General features: G+C 40.0%; 1 protein-coding gene across 16 annotated transcripts in view; it reads right to left on the reverse strand.

Moving 5' to 3' along the window:
* Positions 1 to 4,363: 4,363 nt before the first annotated feature.
* IMMT (inner membrane mitochondrial protein) overlaps positions 4,364 to 25,168 on the reverse strand; it is a gene marked incomplete at its 3' end in the record, with an annotated part of 42,181 nt that continues 21,376 nt past the window's right edge. Inside the window, exons 5-15 of one of the 16 annotated variants that reach the window (XM_080813817.1) lie at positions 23,320 to 23,421; positions 22,863 to 22,958; positions 19,185 to 19,321; positions 16,555 to 16,658; positions 15,133 to 15,268; positions 14,353 to 14,482; positions 11,818 to 11,832; positions 10,266 to 10,489; positions 7,616 to 7,747; positions 6,498 to 6,627; positions 4,364 to 5,317 (exon numbers count right to left, since the gene is read on the reverse strand). In XM_080813817.1, coding sequence (XP_080669943.1) covers positions 4,704 to 5,317; positions 6,498 to 6,627; positions 7,616 to 7,747; positions 10,266 to 10,489; positions 11,818 to 11,832; positions 14,353 to 14,482; positions 15,133 to 15,268; positions 16,555 to 16,658; positions 19,185 to 19,321; positions 22,863 to 22,958; positions 23,320 to 23,421 — 1,820 coding nt within the window. Of the gene's footprint in view, positions 5,318 to 6,497; positions 6,628 to 7,615; positions 7,748 to 10,265; positions 10,490 to 11,817; positions 11,833 to 14,352; positions 14,483 to 15,132; positions 15,269 to 16,530; positions 16,659 to 19,184; positions 19,322 to 22,854; positions 22,959 to 23,319; positions 23,458 to 25,168 lie in introns of those variants that run through there. The other 15 variants (XM_080813816.1, XM_080813807.1, XM_080813811.1 and 12 more) reach the window with 15 other exon arrangements.

Consider the following 25,168-nt stretch of genomic DNA (forward strand, 5'->3'; position numbering starts at 1 on the left):
ACTGACTCTAGGCAAGTAAATGCTTCAAAGATTCAAAAAATTAGCCCTGTAGGATTTGTCTCCATTCTCTCATTTTTATTTTTAAAGATCTTATTTTTAATCTCTACACCCAACCTGGGGCTTGAACTTAACCCTGAAATCAAGAGTTGCATGCTTTACTAACTTAAACAGCCAGGTACCCCTCCATTCTCTCATTTTTAAAATATTTATTCACTAATATTAGCCTCTAATAGTGAAAGATGTTGCTTCTTTGTACCAAAGTCAGTAACCTACAGTTTTTGCTTCTGGTCCCTGGCTCTCCCCTCAGTTTTGCTGTCTTCTTCCTCACAAGAGTCTCTAATGCACTCAAGTACTGCATGCCTAAAGGCAGTTACTAAAATGAGTGGTTTCTCAGTCATGTACTAGAATGCCTCATTTTTAAGACCACTCTTAAATAGGTCTTAACGTTTTATATATGTTTAGATAAGATATTTATTTACAACCTAAAATTAGCGTTTTAATTTTTTTAAAGAATTTTATTTGACAGATCACAAGTAGGCAGAGAGAGAGAGGAGGAAGCAGACTCCCTGCCGAGCAGAGAGCCTGACGCAGGGCTCAATCCCAGGACCCTGGGATTATGACCTGAGCTGGAGGCAGAGGCTCTAACCCACTAAGCCACCCAGGCACCCCTAAAATCAGTGTTTTAAACAAAATGGTATGAGGAGAAAGATCTGAGTTCTAATTCTAATTAGGAGCAGAATCAAGTTATGAAAAGAAAACAAAATGGTATGAGGAGAAAGATCTGAGTTCTAATTCTAATTAGGAGCAGAATCAAGTTATGAAAAGCTTTGAGCATTAATGGCATATAAAGCAACCATGTTAAAATAATCCAAAAATAGCCTTTTGGAAATTGGGAACTGAGGACAGTTTAACTGTTTTTAAGAAACTTATCAAAAAGGAACAGGAGAAAAGAGAGGAACAAACTGGAGTCAGGACCCATGGAATGGGAAGGGTCAAGGGAGGAGGCCTGCTACATACAAATAAACTTGTTCAGTATGCCTCAGATCACCCGTGTGTGGAAATTAGGAACTAGCAGATCTGAGGTTCAGAAGAACAACTTGAGGACTCCAGCAATAAAATGGACTGTCTGGTCTTTAAACTGTAGGATCTGAAGCTGAATTTTGTGGGTGGTGATTAGAATACTGAAATTAGAAAATCAAAGTACATCACATGCAATAAAGCTGTGATACATTTTACAGTGCAGTAAACATATGCATATAGATACACATATGTGTTAAGTTTATCTGGTCATGACACAAATTTTCCTGCAGTTAACAAAGTTTTAAAAACACTGAAATAGGACATGCTTAGAGACAGCAGTCACTGCAACAAGGCTGCTCAGGGCAAGTTCAGTCATTTAGATCAGCTCTTCGGAGCAGAGTGGTGATTTACCAGAGAAAAGTATTTGATTTGGTTAACAAAACGCAATGTGGTAATGGAAGGACAGAATGTAAGGTATATAGGGTCTGGGCAGTGAAGGAACATCCAACCTGGCCCAGGAAGGAGCCTAACCTGCCAAAATGCTATCCATCCAATCCACACAGCCATGAACTGAGAGAATTCAGGACTGGAGATCAAGCCCAAGAACAGTCTACAGAGCTTGGCAGGATTTCAGACTCTTAAAAAAACTAAGAATGTCCAAGAGGAATAAAGGTTATGAGAATTTATTCCCAGGGAAACCTAAACTTTGCCACCAATACGAGTGGAATTTGGTCCTACAACAGTGGCACCTCTGCTGGCTCTTGCCTCTTAGTCCCTCTAGAAACCCTCTTCCTAAAAACCCGAGGGCAGTGTCCCTACAGCTAGCGTGAACTAACAAATCAGTGAAACCACATGACCTCCCCATGTTTTGGAAAGGGGCAGAGTGGCCAGTTACCCTCCTCCTCTTTGACCATCTCTTCCTTTCTGATACTCTCCTGCTAACCTCAGGGTCCCTAAATGCATCAGGGAGAAGGAAACAGAGTGGAAGGACATGGGGAGAAGGGGGTTCAGCTTTGCACTGGACCTGATGAAGAGTGAATTGCCTGATAATCCTTTTTATTTCCCATTCATGTTAGATTATCTGTTCTTCTGCATTGAGTTCAAGCAAGTTACTTTAAAACTGGTGGGACAACTCATTTGGGACTTGGGAGACTGCTTTTATCCAGAACCTGTTAAGAAAGAACAGAGGATTTAAATTAATACTAAGGAATAGACTATATACCTTAAAAAAGACTATCTAAAACTGCATTTTAGTTACATTATTGATTTTGAAACATTAAAGCAAAGATCAGAGTTTTAATGTTGTATCTGGAGACATGAGTTTAAAATGCTGAGGAACACTTCCTACAGCACTCAAGAGGGAGGCAGTAAGGTAACCCAATTTAAGGCTCAAATAGATTGAGACAATGAAAGCAAGACAGAAATAATGATTTGCTTCACACGATCAAGTCAGAAGTGGCAGAGATGTAACTTACCACCTATAGTTGAAGTAAAAACCTGGAGTGAAGCTGCCTGCCTCTAACGGTCCAGGGTTATTGCCATCTTCCCCTTGCCCTTCTGGGTTCCCAAGGACAACTGAGAACCCAAGTAAAGGCCCTTTTTACTTGAGGGTTGCTGCATAACATCTCAGGAAGATGGGAGTCTCGCTACGCATAAGGAGAGAAAACCAAAGCCTGACCGAGCATCCCCTTTCAACATCACCCCGTTTTCCCACAGGCAGCAGGGGGTAAGGAGCTTTGTTAATGGAACTACTAAAACTTGAAGGCCAGTGGTCTTCATTATTTTGAATGACTGAGCTAAAATAAATCATTCAGTATTGGTTGCTGCTTACGAGCTCAGAGAATCACATCTGATGAGAGTTGTTTCCCAGCTCCTAGAGAAATTTAGATTTCCTCATAACCGGTAATACTTTACATGCTACATAAGTAGAACAAATGACATGCACCTTTACTATGACAAACAGGTAAGCAGCTTTGCGAGTTAATGTATTGTGTTAATTCCATGCCATTCCAAAGGGAAGAAAGGCTGAATTTAGAACAGCCTCATTATCTTCTGGTAAAAATAGCCCATTCTAACTGCAGAAATCAAGGGCATTACACAATGCATGTGTTCTATCAGAGACACTGTATATATTTTGTTGATTTAAAAATCTACTCAGGAAGAACATAAGGAGCATTAGCAATATCAACCAAGGCCAAAACAGGACCAAAAGATCTCCAAATCAAAGGTCAAGTGCCATGCAAACTCAATGTAACAATCCAAATTCAGGGTCTGGCACACACCTGCAGAAATAGAAAACAGAATTCCTCTCCTTTAGAATTTGCAGTTACTTTGCTCAGATAAAAGTGCCTCCTCAGGGGCGCTGGGTGGCTCAGTGGGTTAAAGCCTCTGCCTTCGGCTCAGGTCATGATCCCAGGGTCCTGGGATTGAGCCCCGCATTGGGCTCTCTGCTCAGCAGGGAGCCTGCGTCCTCCTCTCTCTCTGCCTGCTGCTCTGCCTACTTGTGATCTGTCTGTCAAATAAATAAAAATCTTAAAAAAAAATAAAATTTAAAAAAAAAGTGCCTCCTCAGTCTCTTCGTGAACACACAAACTCCAACAAAAATGAAAATTACAAAAAAAAATTTTTTGACAGTATTTTCATGGAATAAAAAAAAAAGGAATTTGTTAACGTTTACCCAATATGGCAATTGTCCTAACCTTCAGAGACGTGAACTAAAAAGTTCTCTGGGTTTTATGGCAATCCAGTTTAAATATACCACAAAATTATTCAATCCCGTGACGTTTCCAGGCTCACTATCCCCACTTCAATGAAGAGATTCAGTCCAAGTACTGGAAAGGAGCAAGGTCAATTACCAGTGTTTCAGAACCGAGAGCTGTGACCTGTTTTGAGGGCTGTTGAATTAATTTGTGCATAAAAGAAAAAATTTTTTTAAATGAAACAGACCAGAAAACAGTACATCACAAATAGAAAGGGGCTAGCAGTGGTTTGGAAAAACTGTTTTATGTATGCACACGGGTGTGTGTATATATAGGGTCCCAATGTAAAATAAAAGTTTTTCCTGTGGTAGCAACTTTAAAAGTCTCAGATACTATTTCTAGTGCCTTTTAATCACCCATTATAAATATTTTGACATTGTGCCTTGTACATCACTCTTTTGAGTTTGACCAGCAGGAATCAGTTCACCAGAACCTTCAAAGCCAAAAACAGATCTTGCACTTTCGGAACCCAGTTCATGACCGGGAAACTCAGTGCCCAGGACTTCCTACTTCTGCTATTGCCACTTGTCAAGGAAATTGTCTACACATACAATGAACTAGAAATGGTACTTTTTGAAAAGGGATAAGCTACTCAGTTTTCATCTTTTTGTTTTATTCAGTTTGCTCCAAGGGCAGAATCAGTAGTCACAGGGATCACAAACATTATTTTGACTGGCTCACGAGCCTGATCAGTAAAACCTGAAAAACAGAAAATGTTACACAAGTTGCAAAGAAAATACTCCTGGAGTTCACTGACATGATAGCAAGTGGAAATAATATAAATGCAACAGGTGTTAACATTTAGAACGGTACTTGTAACCTGCTCCTTTCTAAACAATTCTGGGACCCTGTTGCAAACCCTTCATGTATCACTGCTGATTCCCTTTCACATAAAATACGACTTTACAAAACTCTTCCTAGACCTTACTCTTGCTGTACTTGAGTGGTTCCTATTCCTACGGCGCTGGCGTATGCTGTCAGGATGTCCACTATCTGTTTAGTTTCTAGGGTCATTCGGGCTTCCTTCAGCCAGTCCTGTGCCACTCGTCTGGACTCCCCCTTCAGCTGATTGACAAACTTGGCTGCCAGCTCCAGATCACCATGCTCAATGCAATAGGAGGCATAGGACAGTAATTTGAAAGTGTTTATATCCTCAGGGCTGAGCTCCGCGGGCGGCTTCAGTTGCTGAGGCGGGAATAAGAGCAAGGACTGCAGGTAGGAGAGGAAGTACTGGTATAAGCTATTTCTGGTTTCATCAATCATCGCTACCCTTCGGGCCAGTTTCTGAACAGCATAGAAACGGGCTCTAAGGGTCTCTTCACTGTACACCCCACGGGTCAGGGACTCTGGAGGGATAGCTGCGGTTAAAGCTTGGGCAAATTCACTATCGCCACAGTTGACTTTGATGGCCTCGACCGCACTACCCAGCGGCACGGTGGGCAGGTCTGCAGATGCAGTCTTCATGCTGTACTTGAGCGCCTCCACCGACAGCCAGAGCTGGTGGGCTTTTCGGGCCTCCTCTTCAGCCACTGCATGACCTATCAAGGGAAAAAAGGCAAAGAAAAACATTTTTCTCTCCATCTGACTACATGTCCTCCTCAAATACCTCCAGAAATCTGATGCACCCTGCACCCCTAACAGGCTAAAGCCACATGTGTGAACAACGGGGCCAGAGAGAGCCTCTTCCAACCTCATCTACCACCATTTCTGGCGTGTTCTTTCCTAGAAAGCTGGCCTCTTCATGAGGCAACACTGCAAGCCTAACTTGAGCACTCTTTTTCTTTTTAAAGAGAGAGAGCAGGGGAGGGGCAGAGGGAGGGACAGAATCGTGAGCAGGCTCCATGTCCAGTGTGGAGCCTGATGCAGGGCTCGATCTCATGACCGAGATCATGACCTGAGCAGAGATCAAGGGCCAGACACTCCACTGACTGAGCTACCCAGGTGCCCCAATAAGGCCTTGTTTTTAGTAAACCCATGGAGAAAACTGAAAGGATGCATGTGTACAAGCACAACTGAGTCTCTTTTCCTGTGGCATCTAGGACAATACATGGTATCTAATTCAGATATTTATTTTAGAATGTTTGAGAAACATACGTAAACTAGGCTAAGACTTATGTTAATGCCAAGTAAACATAATGGATTACTGGATCTTGAAATTTCATGAGTAGTTTATTTTTATACTTATCTGGCAAAGATGGCTCTCTAACACCCCCCCCAACAAACTCATTTTATCAACATCCTATCAGGACATTTCCCTTTCAGTGTGGCACATGGAAGCCTCAGAATAACTACTGTCCGTTTGGTCAGTGGAATCAGCAAATCACCACCTTCAAAATAGGACCGGAGACAGGTCAGTAGAGCCGGAGGGCGAGCATGGGGATACACTGGCCTTCTGTTCCTCTCAGGACACGTAAGACATAACCAAAGTGTGCTGGGTAACCTGCCTTGTAAATGGTGATCTCCGGTCTATCACACACTGACTAAAACTTCAAGTATTTAGATTTAATTTTTAGATTCTTTTTAATTTCCTCTCACAAACTCTCTATGTTCCAAACTTATCAAATCTGGGCTAATTTTCACAGAAATGAATAAAATTTAATAGCACGACTTCAGCATCGTTATACCCTAATGCTGATGGATGTATCTCATTGTCCTGCTACCAACAAATTATCCTAAGAAGTTGGACTGAATAAAACTGTAAGAGGCCCATGAGCTCACTCTGAACAGCCTGTTCGATTCCTCTCAGTCTGGCATAGGCAGTGTTTATATCCAAAGTGAAGTTGTCAACTTGCTCTTGACTGAGCCGACGAAACTCTAACTCTTGCTCTGCCAGTTTCTCAGACAGGTCCTGAAATAAAACATAAATAGTGTCCAGAAAAGAGTGGTGCTACTTCAGTGCATGGCATTTATTAGGACACTACAGTCTTCCAGCAACTGCCATCTCCACAAGCAAGAGTGCCTTTAAAATCTTCAAACATTTGTCAGGAAAATTCCTCTATTATGTGTAAGGTTTCGAAAATTTCCTAAAACTCATAGCAGATGTGATTTTCTACAAATTTACTGACAGAACTTAGTATTAGAGGAAGCAGACCAGGAAGAGGAGAACTCAAACTATTACAAAAGGAGAAAGTGCCAACCTGAGAAAATAAAGTAACATACTACCACCCCAACATAATAAACTGTATTCAATATTCCTGATTCAAGAGCTTATATACTCATTCTTTTCTCAGAAAAATACCCATTAAATAAATTTAAAGTAAAATACCTTTTCATATTGGCATAAATTTCAATTTTCTGGAAGATATCCTTACGTGGAAAACCTCCTTCTCTTCTTGTGAGACAAAATAAGTTAATATATTATAAATGGCTTGCTGAATAGAAACAAGTTATGATTAAAGATACCTGTCTTGCTGTGATTTCCAAACCTAACCTCTCTGGGAAGTTTCCTCAGATATAAAAATCTGAGCACTACCACATAATCCATAGGAGTTTGTGGAGAGAAAGCAGGAGTTACACATGTCAAGCACCATCTGCATTCTTGAAACCCCCTGTACCAACCCTCCCTAAAGATTTGAAGGCTCCAAGTAACTAGGACACAGATAAAAACACATGTGATAAGTAACACACAGGTACATCTTTCTGTGAAAAACAGCAGTGCTACAAATATACAAACGCCCCAGTGCGCCAAGGCTGGGTGCCATTAGCAATCTTTCCTCACTCTTCCATACCCTTGGGGGCAATGACATCCAGAGCACATGAAAAGGAAAGGACAGACTATTCATGTAAAGGGGAAAAGGAGGCTGAAGGGCAGCTGATGCTCTCTCGCAGGTCCTCACCTGTTCAAATTCGTATTTCAGTTCCTGCTCCTGTACCCTAAGGACATCGCGTAAGTGATCAGTGTGGGCAGCAGCCTGTCGGCGAAGCTGGGTTCTCATTTCATTCTCCATGGCATCTCTGACTTCCTCTACCTGTGAAACCACAGGAATTATCACATTTGCTTTCAGAAAAAGAGAAAGAAAAGAGAAAGGATGACAGCAGCTTCCGTATCCTGAGCTGCTCTGACATGCTGCGCATGTGGACGTGGTCCTGACCTCTCTGACATCCATCAGAAAGCTGAATGTTGGAAAGTGACTCGAAAACAAAGTCACACAGCTATGGCAAAAATCAGACCTCAAATGGGGTCTCTCTGGCCCCCATTTCTGTTTCTCCCATATCACCAGGCTGCATCTTACACAAGGCCAACACTATCATTTCCTGAATGACACACTCCTGTGACAATTAACAAATTCCAACTCATGGAAAGAAATAACTACAAAGACTTGGGATCAAACACAGCTTCACCACAACCATCTGTGTAACCTACGAATAATAAATGCCTATTGTAAAGAACTATTAAGAAAATAAATAAATATTTGGCAGTTACTTTACACAATTTCTTCTAAACAAAGAAAACTACTCTGAAACTGCTTACTTTACTATGAATTTAGATTCACAACACGGCCCAGATCTAACCAAAAATATGAAAAGCCTATCACAACTTGCCTAATAATTGGCCATTAGATAATTACAAATTATTTAATACTAATTACCTGGAATTCATAACCTACTTTTTCTCAGAACAGAAGTAATGAATAAACCCATTCAGTCAGTACATACATATTTATAAAGTGCCAATCCTGGGCTTGGCAGTGCTTACCATATGCTTGGATACAGCGGTGCTGGAGGCACACTAACTTTTTGTTCTCATATAATGTACAATATAGGGATCAGACAGTAAATAGATAAACTGGACATCTCAGATTGTGATACTTACTTTTAGAAAATAAATAAAGCAGTATGAGGGAAAGGAAGACAGAATCTACACTGTAAGAACAGGAAAAGTCTTGCTGTTCTAGAAGGTAACATCCAAGCTTAGAACTAAGGTTTAAAGAGAGGAAGTATAACAAAGTATAAGGCAGAGCAAACAGTCTAGGGCAGAGTAAGTAGTGAAGGTACAAGACCAAACAAAAAAACCAGGGCACCTGGCAAAAACAGGCAATAAGGGAAGTAAGGGAAGCCTGGCTCACAGCAAACAGGAATGAGATCAAGAGGCCTTTTTGGTATGGGCTAAGAATTTGGATTTTTTTATTAAAAGCAGTGGGCCGTCAGTGCAAGGTTTTCAGCAGCCTAGCGTCTGATGTGAATGGGTTTTAGAAGAACCAACTGCCATGTAAATAGACACAGAAAGATGGGTATGAAAACAGAACCTGGGGGCTCCTGGGTGGCACAGTCGGTTGAATGGCTGACTCCTGGTTTCGGCTCACATCATGATCTTATTAGGGTCCTGGAGTCAAGCCCCACCATGGGCTCGGCACTTAGCAGAGAGTCGGCTTGAGGATTCTTTCTCACCCTCTTCCCCTCCCCAAGCTTATACTCCTCCCACCAAAAAATAAATCTATTTTTTTAAAAAGGCGGGGGGGGGCTGTTATGGGAAGGGAAACTGTTATGATGATAATCTGGACTTAGAGAAGGGGGACAAAGTTGGGGTTTACTTTGGATGCAGAACTGGATATGTCGATGGACGGGTGTGAAAGCTGACAGAGGAACAACTAAGCATGTTTCTGGCTTAAGCAACTGGGGATGGAGATTTAGAAAGAAACAAGCTGAGGGACTGGGAAACAGGTTGGGGAGAGTCAAGAAATTTGCTTTGAATAAAAAACTGAGTTTGAAACAACTGAGTCTGAGTTTCAAACAACTACTGAGAAGCCAGGTAGAGACATCAAGTCAGCTGCTGGATAGGACGAATCTGAAGGTGAGGCAGAGGCCAGAACTAGCAACATAAATGTCCCCGTGACAGACAGGAATTAACCTTCTCAGTCCCAGGTCTAGATAAGAGCACCTGGAGACAGTTTAGATGGATAAAAGGTTTCAGAACCTCGGCCAGTACATGCTCCTATTTGGGAGGCAGAGCCAAGAAGGGGGCAAAGGAGTGGCCAGCAAGGTGGGAGACAGGCCAGGGGAGTGTGGTGTCCTGGCAGCTAGCGAGAAAAGAACTTCATGGGGGAGGGAATGCTCACGAAGGAAGCTAAGTACTCAGGTGCCCAAATCAACCCGGAGACACCTATTTAATACATGACGTGCACTGACACAAGACTAAAAGGAGCAATCTCATCCATTCTTAACCAAAACACTGGCGGAGAAAAAAGACACTCAATCCAACAGAGATTCTTTTAGCACCACTTTAGGGGACAGCGGCTCCACCTGGAAAAGATAAAGTAGATAATCCCGGATACCAAGAGCTTGTTACTTCCTTTCACTTCAGCATCTGCTCAACATAAAGAACTCTGCTACAACAATCCTTCCCTAGAAGTTCTGACTAGAACAAGGGCCAATTCAATGATGTGTCAGCATGACTTACATCTAATATTTTAAAGTCAGTAACTGTTGATATTAACTCTAGAAGCAGCTATTCAAGTGGATTCACGTTCAATTTCTCATTTCCTCTACCTTTCTGTCCTGTTCGGCCTGTATCTCACTTCTGTGATGTTCTAATGCTTTTGCCACTGCAGAGTCAAATGCGCGCTTTTCTTCTAGCTTTTGTTTTTCCAAGGCTAGTGCAATGTGCTGCTTCTCTGTGGCTTTCTGTTCTGCCAGCTCTCTGTTCAGCTGGTCAATGCGGCGATGCGCATGAGCAATCAGAGAGTTCAGGTCTTCAGTAGTCAGCTTGTCAGCTAAACAGAAAATGACATTAAAATGTTAATGATTTCACCAAAACTAAACATGTACAACATACCCACTTCAAGTGACAGTAATTTAATTTTAACAGCTGTAAAGAAAGCAAAGGGTAGCTAACCCTTTGAAGCAGATTTAGATTCTCCACTGCCCTCAGAAATTCACAGCCTGTGTCCAACTAAGACATGTTCAATTCCAAGCGAAGTAATTTAGGTAGGCCTTCAAGTATATTATCAGTTCTTTTCCAGGAACCCAAATTAGGACTTCCAATCTGAACTAAATATAAATAGACTTTATAATTTATCCTAATTTTGCTTCTAAAAACAGTTTATATATACACACTTCTATATTTTCGCTCATGCATTACTGTGATTAGTCATAACAGGCATTCTAATATTCTTTTCTGTTATATCTCAAATTCAGATTCTCTGACTTTTCTCTTACTAGTAAGAGTTTTTATACCTTTTCTTAAACAGATGACGTTACCCAGGACAATGATCTGCAACCAGAACTGCCCATAAGAATCACTTGTCAAGCTTTTTAAAATACACATGCCCGAAGATTCTAACTTAGGCTTATGCATGTATTTTGTTTTCAAATCTCACATTCCAAAAGTATTCTGACACATTACTGTAGGTTAAGAATTACAGCTTTAACAGCAAAATCCAGAGTGTGGGAAATACTACATGATGAATGACTCAATTCCACAGTATAAGAACTGAGAAGCAAAAAATAAAGTGGGGATAAGAAACTTACTGATCCAATTCAACACGTGTAGCTCCTTTGGATACTGATTCAAATAAAACTAAAAAACCTCATTCTATAAAATGATTGGGGTTAACTGAACACCAAACAGACATGTGATGATATTAAGGAATTACTGTTTTAGGTGTGATAATGGTACAGTGATTTTTTTTCTTTTAAATATGGAAGTTATTTGTAACTGAAAAGGATATATGATATTTGGGATCTGATTCCACAGAAGCTGGGAAATAAATGACAAAAGCCATGTGTTGAAAATTACTAAAGTTGGGTGATGAATCTATGAGCTCTCCCACTTGTTACTGGAATTTTACATAATGAAAGCTTTAAAATACATATAGATATCGATCTACCTATCTACAGATTTCCAATCACTTGGTGAAACATTTCTGTTCCTGAGAGCACATGCATGCCCAAAATATCGAAATCAGATTTATCACACGCAACATAGTTCAGTTACAAATTATTCAGATGCTTTAATAAAAGAACCATAGACAAAAAGACTTCAGTATTTTAAGACACAAAACAAAAGCTTCTAAGTTTAAAAACACACAAAATTACTCACCTAGGTCAGAAATACCTACAAAGGAAAAGAAGAAAAGTTTGAAAAAAAGAACTTACATATTCCAGTTATTAATCATTAAATAGGAATATCCAAAAAGAAATAGGGAACCAGAAACCAGTAACAGAAAAAGCATACTTAAGTATTAAAAAGCAAAACAATTAATTTCCTAAAACATAAAAGGACATAGAACAATATAAATCCAGGTAAATTCTAGCATTTTACAAAATAAGAGACTCATTCATATTAAAAGTAGCTTCGGGGTGCCTGGGTGGCTCAGTGGGTTAAAGCCGCTGCCTTCGGCTCAGGTCATGATCCCAGCGTCCTGAGATCAAGCCCTGCATCGGGCTCTCTGCTCAGCAGGGAGCCTGCTTCCTCCCTTCTCTCTCTGCCTGCCTCTTTGCCTACTTGTGATCTGTCTAATAAATAAATAAAATCTTTAAAAAAAATAAAAAATAAAAAAAAAATAAAAGTAGCTTTGGTTTCCAGGGACTCATCTGTATTTTTGCTGAAGCAATCAACTTAGTTTTTACACAGAAACTATCATTCTCATTTACTCCCCAGCCCTCCATTTACATTGGTTCATCGCGTATTTCACTAAGCCCCAGTCTGGACTCTGTTCTCTGTACAGGCCTCTCCAGACATTTCAAATACTTAAGAAATCAATATTCTGTCACGGGCACCACCTTGATGACACAGTGACAGGAGAGGGAACCACAGCCAGTCTCCTGCCTCTCAGCATGAGCTTAACATCATGGGCATGACTCTTAAATTCAAAGACAGGTATTTTTCACCCAAAATGGCTCTAGAAGTCAACTGTGTAATCTGGTATTAGACATCCCCCACCCCAAAAAAAAAACAAAAACCAAAAAACAGGAATCTGTTCCAGTGTTGCAGGAAAAATTGGCAAGATGAAGAAAATGAGATGTCAGTCTCAACAAAGCACACAGATGAGACTTTCTACTAATCTATAGCAATAAAGGAACTGTCCCCTGGAAACAAAGACAATCTACAATCTGCACTTCGTTTTCCCATCCTGGCAACATCTACCTATGCTCCCCCTAAAGGTTCCTCCTCCCTCCTCCCAATGGTGCTAACCACTAGCTCTAAATATGGTGTTTACCATTCATCTTGTTAGATTTTATATACATATGCATCCTAAAATGGCACATTGTTTTGTATGTTCTTTTTTTTTTTTTTTTTAAATATTTTTTTATTTATTTGTTAGAGAGAGAGCGAGCGAGCACAGGCAGACAGAGTGGTAGGCAGAGGCAGAGGGAGAAGCAGGCTCCCCGCGGAGCAAGGAGCCTGATGTGGGACTCGATCCCAGGACGCTGGGATCATGACCTGAGCCGAAGGCAGCTGCTTAACCAACTGAGCCACCCAGGCGTCCCTGTTTTGTATGTTCTTAACCTTCACGTAAGTGGTACCCTACTCTTTGTATTCTTTCACAACTTTTTGTCTTAACATTTATGTTTGAGAGCCATAGTTTTAGTTCATTCACTTATACTGCCACATGGGAGGTGCATTTAGCAGTTTCTGATTTTTCTTTTTTCTTTTTTTTTTTTAAAGATTTTATTTATTTGATAGAGAGAGATCACAAGTAGACAGAGAGGCCGGGAGAGAGAGAGGGAAGCAGGCTCCCTGCTGAGCAGAGAGCCCAATGCGGGACTCGATCCCAGGACCCTGAGATCATGACCGGAGCCGAAGGCAGCGGCTTTACCCACTGAGCCACCCAGGCGCCCAGTTTCTGATTTTTCTGCTCTTACAAATACAGGGCTGCTATGAATATTTTATGAGTCTCCTTGAGCACCCATGTATCTTCTTAAGCACATACCGAGGAGCTGACCAGTTGGATCAGGTAGTACATACATTCTGACATAGGCTCAGAGAGGCCTAAAACACCAGTTCAGTTCCTACCTTACATTCAGCTTCTAACAGACAGTAGCAAATGTATTTTGAATTTGTTGAGACTGGTAATTTATGTGACTATTAGTACTCTCAGAGCACTTCAGGAAGAAATAACAATCCTCTGCAGTTACACTGTATAAAACATGGTTAAAGTTCCCTGCAGTCTGAGCTATCTGCAAGCTGATAGTCATACAGATGATTTCCTTCTCACCAAATGAGTTTCCACCATGTCATCAGACCAGTCCTGAGGCGTGCCTCAATTCATTACAAATATTTTTAAAGTACCAAAGGCTTTGCATAATTTTACATATATATACAATATTCTAATAGATTTAAGGTTAAAATGTCACTCTGAATTACCTGGATTCTGAATTATTTTTTCCTAAGTAGCAGAGATCTGAATAGAACCATTGGTTCTGGAATCAAACACTGGCTGGAACTAAACCATGGGAGCACTGTCACCTATTATGGCTATGACAAATAAAATGTGGAAAACACTGTACTGTCAACAAATTGAGATAAGCATACCAGAGGGGTTTGGATTAGATGAATGGGGTTGAAGCAAGTTTAGCTGAACAGTTTTTAAGCACAAAAACAGGAAAGTACCAACACTTCAGTTGTACTTACTCATGCCTTTCCACCCTGGCAAGACTTCTGGAGTAATACTGTCCAGTTCTCGTTTAAAGTCATCCCGGGCTTGGACCACCAGCTCATGATACTGAGATACAACCTTAGCCTCAGACTGAGCTGCTTTGACCTGAACAAATACATGGGGTATGGATTAAAGTGAACAGAAATTATCATTATCATCCAAAAAAAAAAGGAGGCATTATAGTCATGTACTTATATGTTGGCTGAGAATATATAACTAATATATAGAGAGAAAGCTAAAGCTCAGAAAAAGGGGGGCGCCTGGGTGGCTCAGTGGGTTAAAGCCTCTGCCTTCAGCGCAGGTCATGATCTCAGGGTCCTGGGATCGAGCCCCACAGAAAGGAAAGCTCAGAAAAAGGAACATAAGTCCTATAATGCAGACAAGCCCTTTACCATCTTTTTTTTTTTTTTTTTAAGATTTTGTTTATTTATTTGACAGAGAGAGAGATCACAAGATTAGTAACAACTTCTATTCTTTGCAGGGGTAAACAGAAAAAGAAAGGAATCTTATTATTTTCCCAAATTCTTCAAATTCTTTGACTGAAGGATTATATTTAAAAATCTCAAAAAAAAAAAAAAAAAAAAAAGCCTCTGCCTTTGGCTCAGGTCATGATCTCGGGGTCCTGGGATTGAGCCCCGCATTGGGCTCTGCTAAGCGGCAAGTCTGCTTCTCCCACTCGCTTTGTGTTCTCTCTTACTTTCATGGTCCCTCAAAAAAATTTAAAAAAAAAATTTTAATGCTTTTAAGAAACATACCTTTTGGACCACATTATCCAGATCAACTATCATGTTGTGAAGTTTCCCCTCGGCGGCAGTTATATGAGATTTGGCCCCAGGAATCTCTTCTTTTTTTGCATTTTCAATTACACTTTTCATCTTCTCTAGCTCTTCTCTAGAAACCAATAAAACAAAACAAAGATTTAGTATTATTCCTCATCAACTTTAGCAAAGAGCTTGATGTAAATACAGCATACAATTGTTAAGAAGCTAGGAAAAAATGTAATTTGAAAAAAATTACTCAAGTGTTTTTTCACAATGTATACAGAAAGCAGCTTTCCTTACTAACTGAAAACAGCTTGGTCAGAAGCTAGATTTACTAGCATGAACCAGACAGGGAGCATGGTATACATGGAATACACAGGCTTCAGAACCAGGAAAACCTGGATTCAACTCCCAGATCCACCTCTCCTTTGTTGTTCACCCTTATATGGGTATTAGAAGAAATCAATGAGAAGTACCTGGCACAGCGACTGCCACATCCAGCGCACTGAATAAATGGCAGCTTTTGCATGGATTATGCCGACTGCCCTTCCGCTGAGAAAGCGCTTAATAGAGAAGGCAGAAGCAAGGGAGGAAGCCAAGGAGCTCACTGAGCAAATACACATGGGTCTCGAGGAGCCCTCATGATTCAGAATGTTTCACAAACTGGATGAACTGCGGCCTAGCCACCACAAAACACAGAACTCAAGAGTCCCAACTCAAGGTTTAGTGATGTGAGCATAACGTCTTAAAACTCCTAAAAGATATGCTGCCGTGAATGAATAGTAAATACTTTCTCTTTATCTTCACCTTTCTCTATGAATAATAAATACTTTCTCTATGAATAATACTTTATCAAAAATCACAACAAAATTTTGAATGAGTGATTCCAAGTTGAGAGGCTAATGAGACCCTTTAGTCAAATGTAGGTTTCCAGCATCAGAGGCTGACTTTATACTTGGCTTGCTTGATCCTAGTTTTAGCCAAATTCTAGGAATCGAGGTCAAGATGGCATAAAACTAGACCTACTATTTACTAACTACTTTGATAGTTAAAACAAAGAGACTGTGACATACTCTCAAAATTCTGATAAAACTGCCTAAACCACCCCTGAAAAATCTTGAAATTACAGCAGAATCTCAGTAAACCCGTAGAGATACATCACCTAAAAGAAAAACTGCTTTTTATACAAGATCCTTTATATAGGTTTCTGCCAAATTTACTTTGGCCTAATTATATTTTATTCCCTCTCTCCTTTTTAAGCCTCTGTGTTCCTGATACCGATACAAATCAAGGAGAGGTGAAGGGAGGGAAGGGTTTCTCTGCCTCATGTTTGTATACAGGCAATACAAAGAAAACCCAGCCCAAAGAAAGCCACCAGGAGGCCCTAATTACTTGTTAAAGTCCATGAGTAATTACTTGGCTTTGAGAAGGGCATCAGCAGCCTCATCGACTGCCTTTCTGCGTTCCTTCAATGCACCCTCCACTGTGCGCCACTGAGCCGACTTCTTCTCACCTGCAATCTAAACAAAAGGTTTTACTTGTGTAAACATGAATTATCGCTATTACAGTCACAGGATACACCACCGTGGCTAAATTTAGAAACAAGGGCATTAAATTCAAAGGTAAAAACTTATATATGGCATTTCTTCAGAGTAGGATCTCTTAACCTAAGGTTCATGGTTAGAATCAAGGAAGTCCATGAACCCCATCAAAACCAATCACTAAAACTGTAAAAGACTGTGTTCTAGTGCATATAAGCATCTTCTAAGGAGAGACAGTATTTTTATTACATTCACAAAAGGAGAATATGAAGCAGAAAAGATCTGTAAGAACAATAACTTTATGAATTGTTTATTCTTCAACGAAGCATCATTATTTAAAATTCTCTTAACTGCAGGTCTGTCTACCAAAATCAGTTTAAGGGTAAGTAGAAAGTTTATACATCTGTGCAGTCCTTACTCCTCCAAAACATTATCCTAAAAAATGACCCTCTATAATTGGTAAAGTGAAAATCAACTACTGTCAAACCCACCCCTGAATTTTGTAAGATGTTAATTTTATATATATACAAAAGTCTTCTTTGAAAATCCTTACAGAGGTCCAAGGATAAGCCGTTGTGTGGAATAGACACTAGGTTCCCCTACTATCAATGGGAGGGAGTCCAAACTGTTTCCAAACACGGCTTTGAGAAAGTAATTCTGTATCTATTTTAAGAGCCTTTGTGCATCAGCAGTTTTTTTTTTTAAAGAAGTTGGAATCCATTTTTAACATTTTAAAACTTATCTTCATTAATGTTTCTGATAATTTTGTAACACCAGCTAATATCCCCTAATCTAGTTAACCATTACCATAAGATGTCCTTTAGTTGTAAAATCTTGATTTCAACAGATTTCATACTATCTAATGCACATGTATTACATGCTGTGCATTCATTGGGAAGAGGAAATACCCTCTTATGGAGCCTTTCACCAAAGTAATACCACTGATATTTAAAGCTTCTAATCAATGTCCTTCTGAAACTTACCAGTCTACTTTGGTTTGAACCCAAATTCCTGATATCCTACAACTTACACCCTTCCCACACCTGTATAACCGAAATATTAAGTATTCTCTGTGTGGTTTCCACTTTCCCGACTGAACTTTGACTGAAATCTAAATTTTTTTCTTGGACATTGAATAAACCAGAATTTTCTTAAAGTTTTTTTAAAGGTTCTAATTTCTAGTTGTTTACATCTCTAACTTTTCTGTGATGTATGTGCCTAGGACTAAAGCAACATGAAGCATGTTTAAATCCTGTAAAAAGCCCACAGTTATAGTGGCAAAGTAACTTTACTTATCGCACAAGGTATTGATCCCTGAGATTCACAGTTCATGTATTTATTTTTACTCTTCAAACAACCTGGTATCTAAATACATTTTTACACACTGAATAACTGAATGTAATTACTAAAAAAAACTTATTACGTCCCAGTACTACTGTTTTAATTTATTCTCTGATGTGCTCAATGTAAGTTAAATAATCAACATAAGCATTTAAAATAGCTGGTTTGGGGGGCACCTGGGTGGCTCAGTGGGTTAAGCCTCTGCCTTCAGCTCAGGTCATGATCCCAGGGTCCTAGGATCAAGCCCCACACTGGACTCTCTGCTCAGCAGGAGCCTGCTTCCCCCTCTCCCTCTGCCTGCCTCTCTGCCTACTTGTGCGTGCTCTCTCTCTCTCTCTGTCAAATAAATAAATAATAAAATCTTAAAAAAAAAAAAATAGCTGGTTTGGGGGCACCTGGGTGGCTCTGTCAGTTAAGCACCCAAATCTTGATCTCAGCTTACATCCTGATCTCAGGGTCATGAGTTGAAGTCCTGTGTCAGACTCCCCACCCAACAAACTAATAAAAATAAAACAGCTGGTATTTGGAGGTACGTGGGATTTCTGGTTTTTTGTTTTTTTTTTTTTTTTTTTTTGAGAAAGAGAGAGTGTGAGAGGCGGGGTGAAGCGGGGGGGTGGGGGGACAGGCAGAGGGAGAGAGTGACTCTTAAGCAGGCTGGCTCCATGCCCAGCCCAGAGCCGGATGTGGGGCTCCATGCTAGATCTCATGACCCTGAGATCATAACCTGAGCCAAAATCAAGAGAAAATCCCTAACCGACTGAGCCACTTGGGCATCCCTTGTATTATTTTTTATAACTGTGTGTCAAACTTAAAGTATCTTAAAGTAAAAAGCTTATTTTAAAAAATGATTGGCAAAAAAATTAAAAATTAAAAAATTAAAGAAATTTAAAATGGTTGGCAATTTTAAAGCAAAAAAGAACAAAATAATACTCAAGCACTATTAAGATACGAGAGCAAATATGAACTAATTATTGTACTGTATCATTGTTGTGAGATAAAGCACTATAGGAAACTCATTAAAAACAACATGCAAAGATTTTTCCTGTCTTGCTTATTTAAAAAAAAAAAAATTACTCTCATAGTCTTCACTTAGTGGGAGAAAGCCCATACTAAAAGGAAGAAATCAGTCTTAAATACTACATGGCTACCCATTCTTTGGCTCACCTCCGAATTGTCCATGGCTGCTTTCAAGACGTTGGAGTGCGCATTGACAGCCTGCACCGCGGCGTTCTGAGCAATAATGGCCTGCTGAGTGATGTGAGCAGTTTGGCTCAGAGCATCTTCTAAGCTCCTGGCTACAGCTGAAATACAAAGAACAGTAAAAAACAAATCCCTCCCTGCTAAATAACTTTATTGTAAACTTCCCTGCTTCTCCTACTGAGTCTTCCTTTGCATTTCCTCAAAAATGTAAAAAATAAAAACACAGATTTAGAGAATCATTTCATTTGCAAGTATGGTAAAATGTTAGTAATTACTAAATCTGGTGGACAGACCTATGGGGGTTCATATTTTTGCTTTTATATACAACTGAATTTTTTCAAAATAAGAAGTATTTTGTTTTGTTTTGTTTTCTCCAAGACAAAAAATTGCTTAAAGAAGGCTAGCATATACTTCAAATGGGAGGAACCAAGTTTAAGGCACTGTTAGCCCCTTATAGCTACTAGAGGCTATAAATTTAGCATAACCATCAGCATTGTTCAGTTTAAATAATGGTCCCATAGATCCACAGGGAAAAAGAGATGCCCATTTCAGCTCAGCATGAAGGGATACTCACAGCAACTTATATCACCAAGATATAAGGAGATAACAGACAACCAAGAGAAAGAAAAGGATAAGTAAACAAGGCAACAAAAAAGAAACAGTGGTTTGGAAAGGACAGTGTTTTCTGTAAAAGAAGTCAAGAAACAGCCAGATACCACGATGCAAGAGGCTACAACCTACTAAAATCATATTTCTACATGCTGCTTCAGGAATCAAAAAGAAACCTAATTAAAAATAAATAAATAAAGCAAGGGATGACTCCAGATGTAATACTAAAATGGCAAAATGGTCATCTGAAGAAAGCAAGCCAGTGAGAAGACTAATTTATCACATATCAGATGATTAAAAAAGGGAAAATATATTTGGCAGGTAAAACAAAAATAGAAGGTGATTTTGAGCAAAAGCAGCATAAGCTAGAGATGAACAAACGGAACCTAGGAACCACCTGTGGTACCTATGCAACAAAGATGAAAGGAGAAAGGTGATGAGAAAATACCACACCATGAATGTGAGACTGAGGTTCACCTGAAGACACACGGGGTATGAAGAGAGGGGTACAAAGAAAAAAAGAGGCAGAGAGGGAACATGCATGAGTTAAGGGGGGCAGGGGGAGCCTGGGGGGAGACACCCCGCCCCCACACATGAGAGCACAGATAACAGTAAACCACTTCACAGTGGCCCACAGGCTCAAAGTCTTCTTCAGGTCTATTCGCTGTATTTTGATTCTTCCTTCTCCCTCCCTATCTTTCTTTCTTGTTTTGTTTTGGCTATTCAGTTGTAGGAGTTCCATATATATTTTGGGTATTAACCCCTTATCAGACTTAAGGTTTGCAAATGGTCTCTCCTACTCCGCACGGTGCGGTGCCTTTTTCTTTCGTTAGTTGTTTCTTTTGCTATACAAAAGCTTTTTTTGATGTGGTTCCACTTGTTGATTTTGTGTTATTTTTAAAGATTTTATATTTGAGAAAGAGTGAGAGAGAGACAGAGAGAGCACGAGCACAGGGTAGGGGTAGGCAGAGAAGCAGACTCCCTGCAGAGCAGGGAGTCCGATGTGAGACTCAGTATCATGACCTGAGTGAGCCAAAGGCAGACACTTAACCAACCGAGCCACCAAGATTGCCCCTGGTGCTTTGATTCTCAATAAGAATTACAAATACAGGGGCACCTAGGTGGCTCAGTGGGTTAAAGCCTTTGTCTTCGGCTCAGGTCATGATCCCAGAGTGCTGGGATCGAGCCCCGTGTCGGGCTCTCTGCTCAGTGGGGAGACTGTTTCCTCCTCTCTCTCTGCCTGCTTCTCTGCCTACTTGTGATCTCTGTCTGTCAAATAAATAAATAAAATCTTTTAAAAAAGAGAGAGAGATTTAAGAATTACAAAGACACACATTTTAAAAGTAAAGCCTGGGGGCGCCTGGGTGGCTCAGTGGGTTAAGCCGCTGCCTTCGGCTCAGGTCATGATCTCAGGGTCCTGGGATCGAATCCCGCATCAGGCTCTCTGCTCAACAGGGAGCCAGCTTCCCTCTCTCTCTTTCTCTCTCTGCCTGCCTCTCTGTCTACTTGTGATCTCTCTCTGTCAAATAAATAAATAAAAATCTTTTTAAAAATATATTAAAAAAAGTAAATAAATAAAGCCTGAATAAGTTAAAGCCTGAGAGAAAACTAAGAGGTGATAGAAAAAAATCCTTAAAATTTTCACTTTGCCCAAAATGAAAGATAAGAACTGGATCCAAAAAAAAAAAAAAAAAAAAAGAGGGGGGAGCATTACAAAACAGCAGACATCACTATCTTAAATGTACAACTTCAGGGCATCTACATTATAAAAGGTGAAAAGTGAAAAATAAAAACATGAATAAAAAATTGATCTTGATTGAAGAGAATTCAGGAAAAACTATGAAGTGGGAAAAAATATAGAAATATTTCACTTATTTAGAAGTCTTTATTCAACATTCCCAATTATTTGTAACCATGGCCAATAACTTAGAAGAACACAAAATTATAAAACAAAATCCAAGTAGTCAAACTTAAAGCCCTGCACCTATGCTCCTTCTGTCCCTTCTACTCTTTGCAACAAACCTGCCTCCTGAGAGTAGGGCAGAACCAAAGCATCAGAAGGTAAAGAGGAACCACTCAAGACAGACAGACAAGCAGAAGTAAGACATGAGGAGAAGCAATCACAAACTATAAAGAGAGGCACCTTCGGGCTCAGTGGGTTAAAGCCTCTGCCTTCCACTCAGGTCATGATCCCAGGGTCCTGGGATCGAGCCCCGCATTGGGCTCTCTGCTCAGCAGGGAGCCTGCTTCCTCCTCTCTCTCTGCCTGCCTCTCTACCTACTTGTGATCTCTGTCTGTCAAATAAATAAATAAAATCTTTGAAGAAAAAAAAAAAAACTATAAACAACTGCCATAAGACTTTAAAATAAACACCTCTCAGTCCAGCAAAAAGCTACATATCCCCTACTTCCACAGACATCATTATACAGCCCAGTACAAGAAATGATGTGCCCTACACCTTGTTTAAGATAAGAAAAAGACATTTTTTGATATATCTCTTTTAAAAACCATCAAAAAGTTTAACATAAAATCAAAATTTAAAAGGGAATATGCTTCAGTTAGCTGGAAACCAGCCATGTGTAATACATTTCACCTCCCACCACTGTCAGATAAGAGGGCCACTAGACAGAGTCCGAAGGCTGGTAATAAACCACAGCAGGCGCCATTTTGACCTGTACCAATAAATTTATGAGCTAAACAATTAAAAGGCTTTCAGGGAAGTTGCCAAAACATAAACAACTTCTGTTCCACAGAACACAAAGAATCTTTAGCACGAACCCTAATAAACACAAATGGATTAAGTACAAGTATTATTTGGAATTTTCTCCAACTATACACTAAGAACAGCCTTTGTTACCCAGGAAAAATGAGGTTAAATGGAAAGAATACAAATGATGAAATAAAGGTGGTACACAGACAAATGCCACTAAAGAAACCAAACTAGCTGATGGATCACAAATGTGTGCCGATGGCTAAAGACAGCAACTGACGGAGATGACGCAAAGTGCTTAAGAAGCCGTCTGGTTTACATACACTCAATCTTAACTTGTTCTTGCTTTTCCTGCTGTGCAAGGCGAGCTGCAACTTCTTCGGGTGGTCGCTCCCGTACAGAAGTTGAGGATGCTTCCTCTTGCAGCAAAAGTAAATAAGAGGAAATCAAATTTCAGCACAGAATTTCAATAGCTCAGAGGGATATAAAAACACCATCATTTGTACTTGCCAGTTCTATCAACTGAAGGCATTTTTGTCAGTAAGATTCTAAAACCACATCCCCAGTCAACGATTCCAACATGAAGAAATAAGGGATCAGCTCTTAAACCTCTTGCTTTCAGAGATTTATTCAGACTCTAAAGTTTAAAAAAATTCCCTAAGCCAGTCTGCGAATAAAACCACTATAAGCGGGTACTTACATACTATCTGGAGGTTGCCTAGGCATTAAATAGTTCTGATAAACAAATCATTTACGAAACCACAAATATAAATAAACTACCTGAAGCTGCAGGCTTGGGCTGCCCTTCACCAATTCCAGGGTGCTCAGTTTTTATAGACTCCTCATGCTGAACCGCAGGGGCTGGGACTGATGGTGTATCACCTGCTGCAGAAATAATTTGAGCTGCCTCTGTAGGTCCTACAAATATATGTTACTCATGGTATTTGTAATCTCCTGGGTTAACGCAGAACACAGGAATCTACTACGACTAGCACCCATTTCACATCTGCTTCCTTACAGACACAAATGCAGGTACTGTCACTACTCAAACATGCAAGGAGACTATGGTCCAGTCCCCCAGAGACACAAACCCACACAAGATGGACAAGGGGGGAAATGCACAAGAGATCCCACTTGCATTTTAAGCACCATGGTTCTCAGGCAGGGCTTCTAGTAACATACTAAATGGTATTAAATATTAACATATGAGAAGTGGCCAGAAGATTTACATAACATGGAAAAGCAGTAACAAAGGAAAAACAGACCTGTAACGAAGAAGGTAAACAAAACAAAGTAATCAAAAGATATTCTTTAACTGCTTTGAACAGTGTAGAGATGGTAAAAGAGGTGTGAGCAAGAACAGTATGACAGTTTCAAACACAAAAGAAGAAAGGAAGGCGGAAAAAAATCAAGAGCTTATAAACAAGTGCTGGGAAAGAAAATAATTAATTCGAGAGATAAAATAGAGGAGAAAATAAGAGGAACATAACAGAGAAAAAAAATTAAATAAACTGAAAGTCCCATTTAAGAGATGAAGCTGGATTACTGTAAGGCCTATTACCTGGTCTCCCTGCTCTGCTCTTGGTCCCTTTATCTACTTTCTGCAATAGCCACTGATCTTATTAAAATAAAAATCAGATATCAATCCCTTGGCTCAGAACCCTCCTAACACCTTCCCATCTCACTCAGAATATGAAGCAAAATGCTTATCACGGCCTCCAAAGCCTGCCGCGATGGGCTTCCTGCTTCCTCTCGACCTCATTTTCTACTGTTCTTCTGCTCCTGCTTCATGTGCTCCTTACTAGTTAAATATACCAGGCCTTAGCATGAGCTAATCCCTCTGCATGGGATGCTTTTCTCCCACCAGCCTTGTAGACCTGCCTTAATCCCTCATCACTTTCTAGTCTAACCCTAACCCTAACCCTTTCTAGTCTTCGCTCAGATGACACCTTTCAGATGAGACTTTCCTTACCCCTTCTGTTTTAAATTGCAATATTCCCCCCCAACACATCACTTCTGACATCCTATATATTTTACATGTTATTTATATATGATCTTCCTCCCCTTATCCCACTAAGAAATATTTGCAGAGTCTGTGCTTGTTTTTACTATTTTGTTCATTGCTATAGCCCCAGTGCCTAGAATGTGCCTACTATGTTTGGCACATAGTAGATAATCAATGAATATTTGCTGAATGAAAGAAAGTCAAGAGGTTTAATCAAGGACAGAAGTGACTAAGGAGAAACACAGAAGTTGAAATGTTTACTGAGCAGGTTAGAGTTAGGTAAGTGTCATAAATTGGGATAGAATTACTGGCAAATCATGAATTGAGGGAAAAAATTCCCCAGACCACAGATAGATCACTGAGAAGAGAAGAGAAGAGAAGAGAAGAGAAGAGAAGAGAAGAGAAGAGAAGAGAAGAGAAGAGAAGAGAAAAGCTAGGAGTCAGGAGAAAAATATAAAGAAAAAGTGTTGGAGGCAAGATAATTCTTGCCATTATCCTCACTGAACAGCTATTCACAACAAAGTCCAACTCCATATCCCACTCGACTCCTAAAATGAGTGTCAAATGATAGGTGTAAACACTCCTTCCTTGGTAAGAACTAGGGACCAGAAGAGTGCTTCCTGA

The sequence above is a fragment of the Martes martes genome (genome assembly GCF_963455335.1).
Source record: "Martes martes genome assembly, chromosome: 9".
Classification (NCBI taxonomy): domain Eukaryota; kingdom Metazoa; phylum Chordata; class Mammalia; order Carnivora; family Mustelidae; genus Martes; species Martes martes.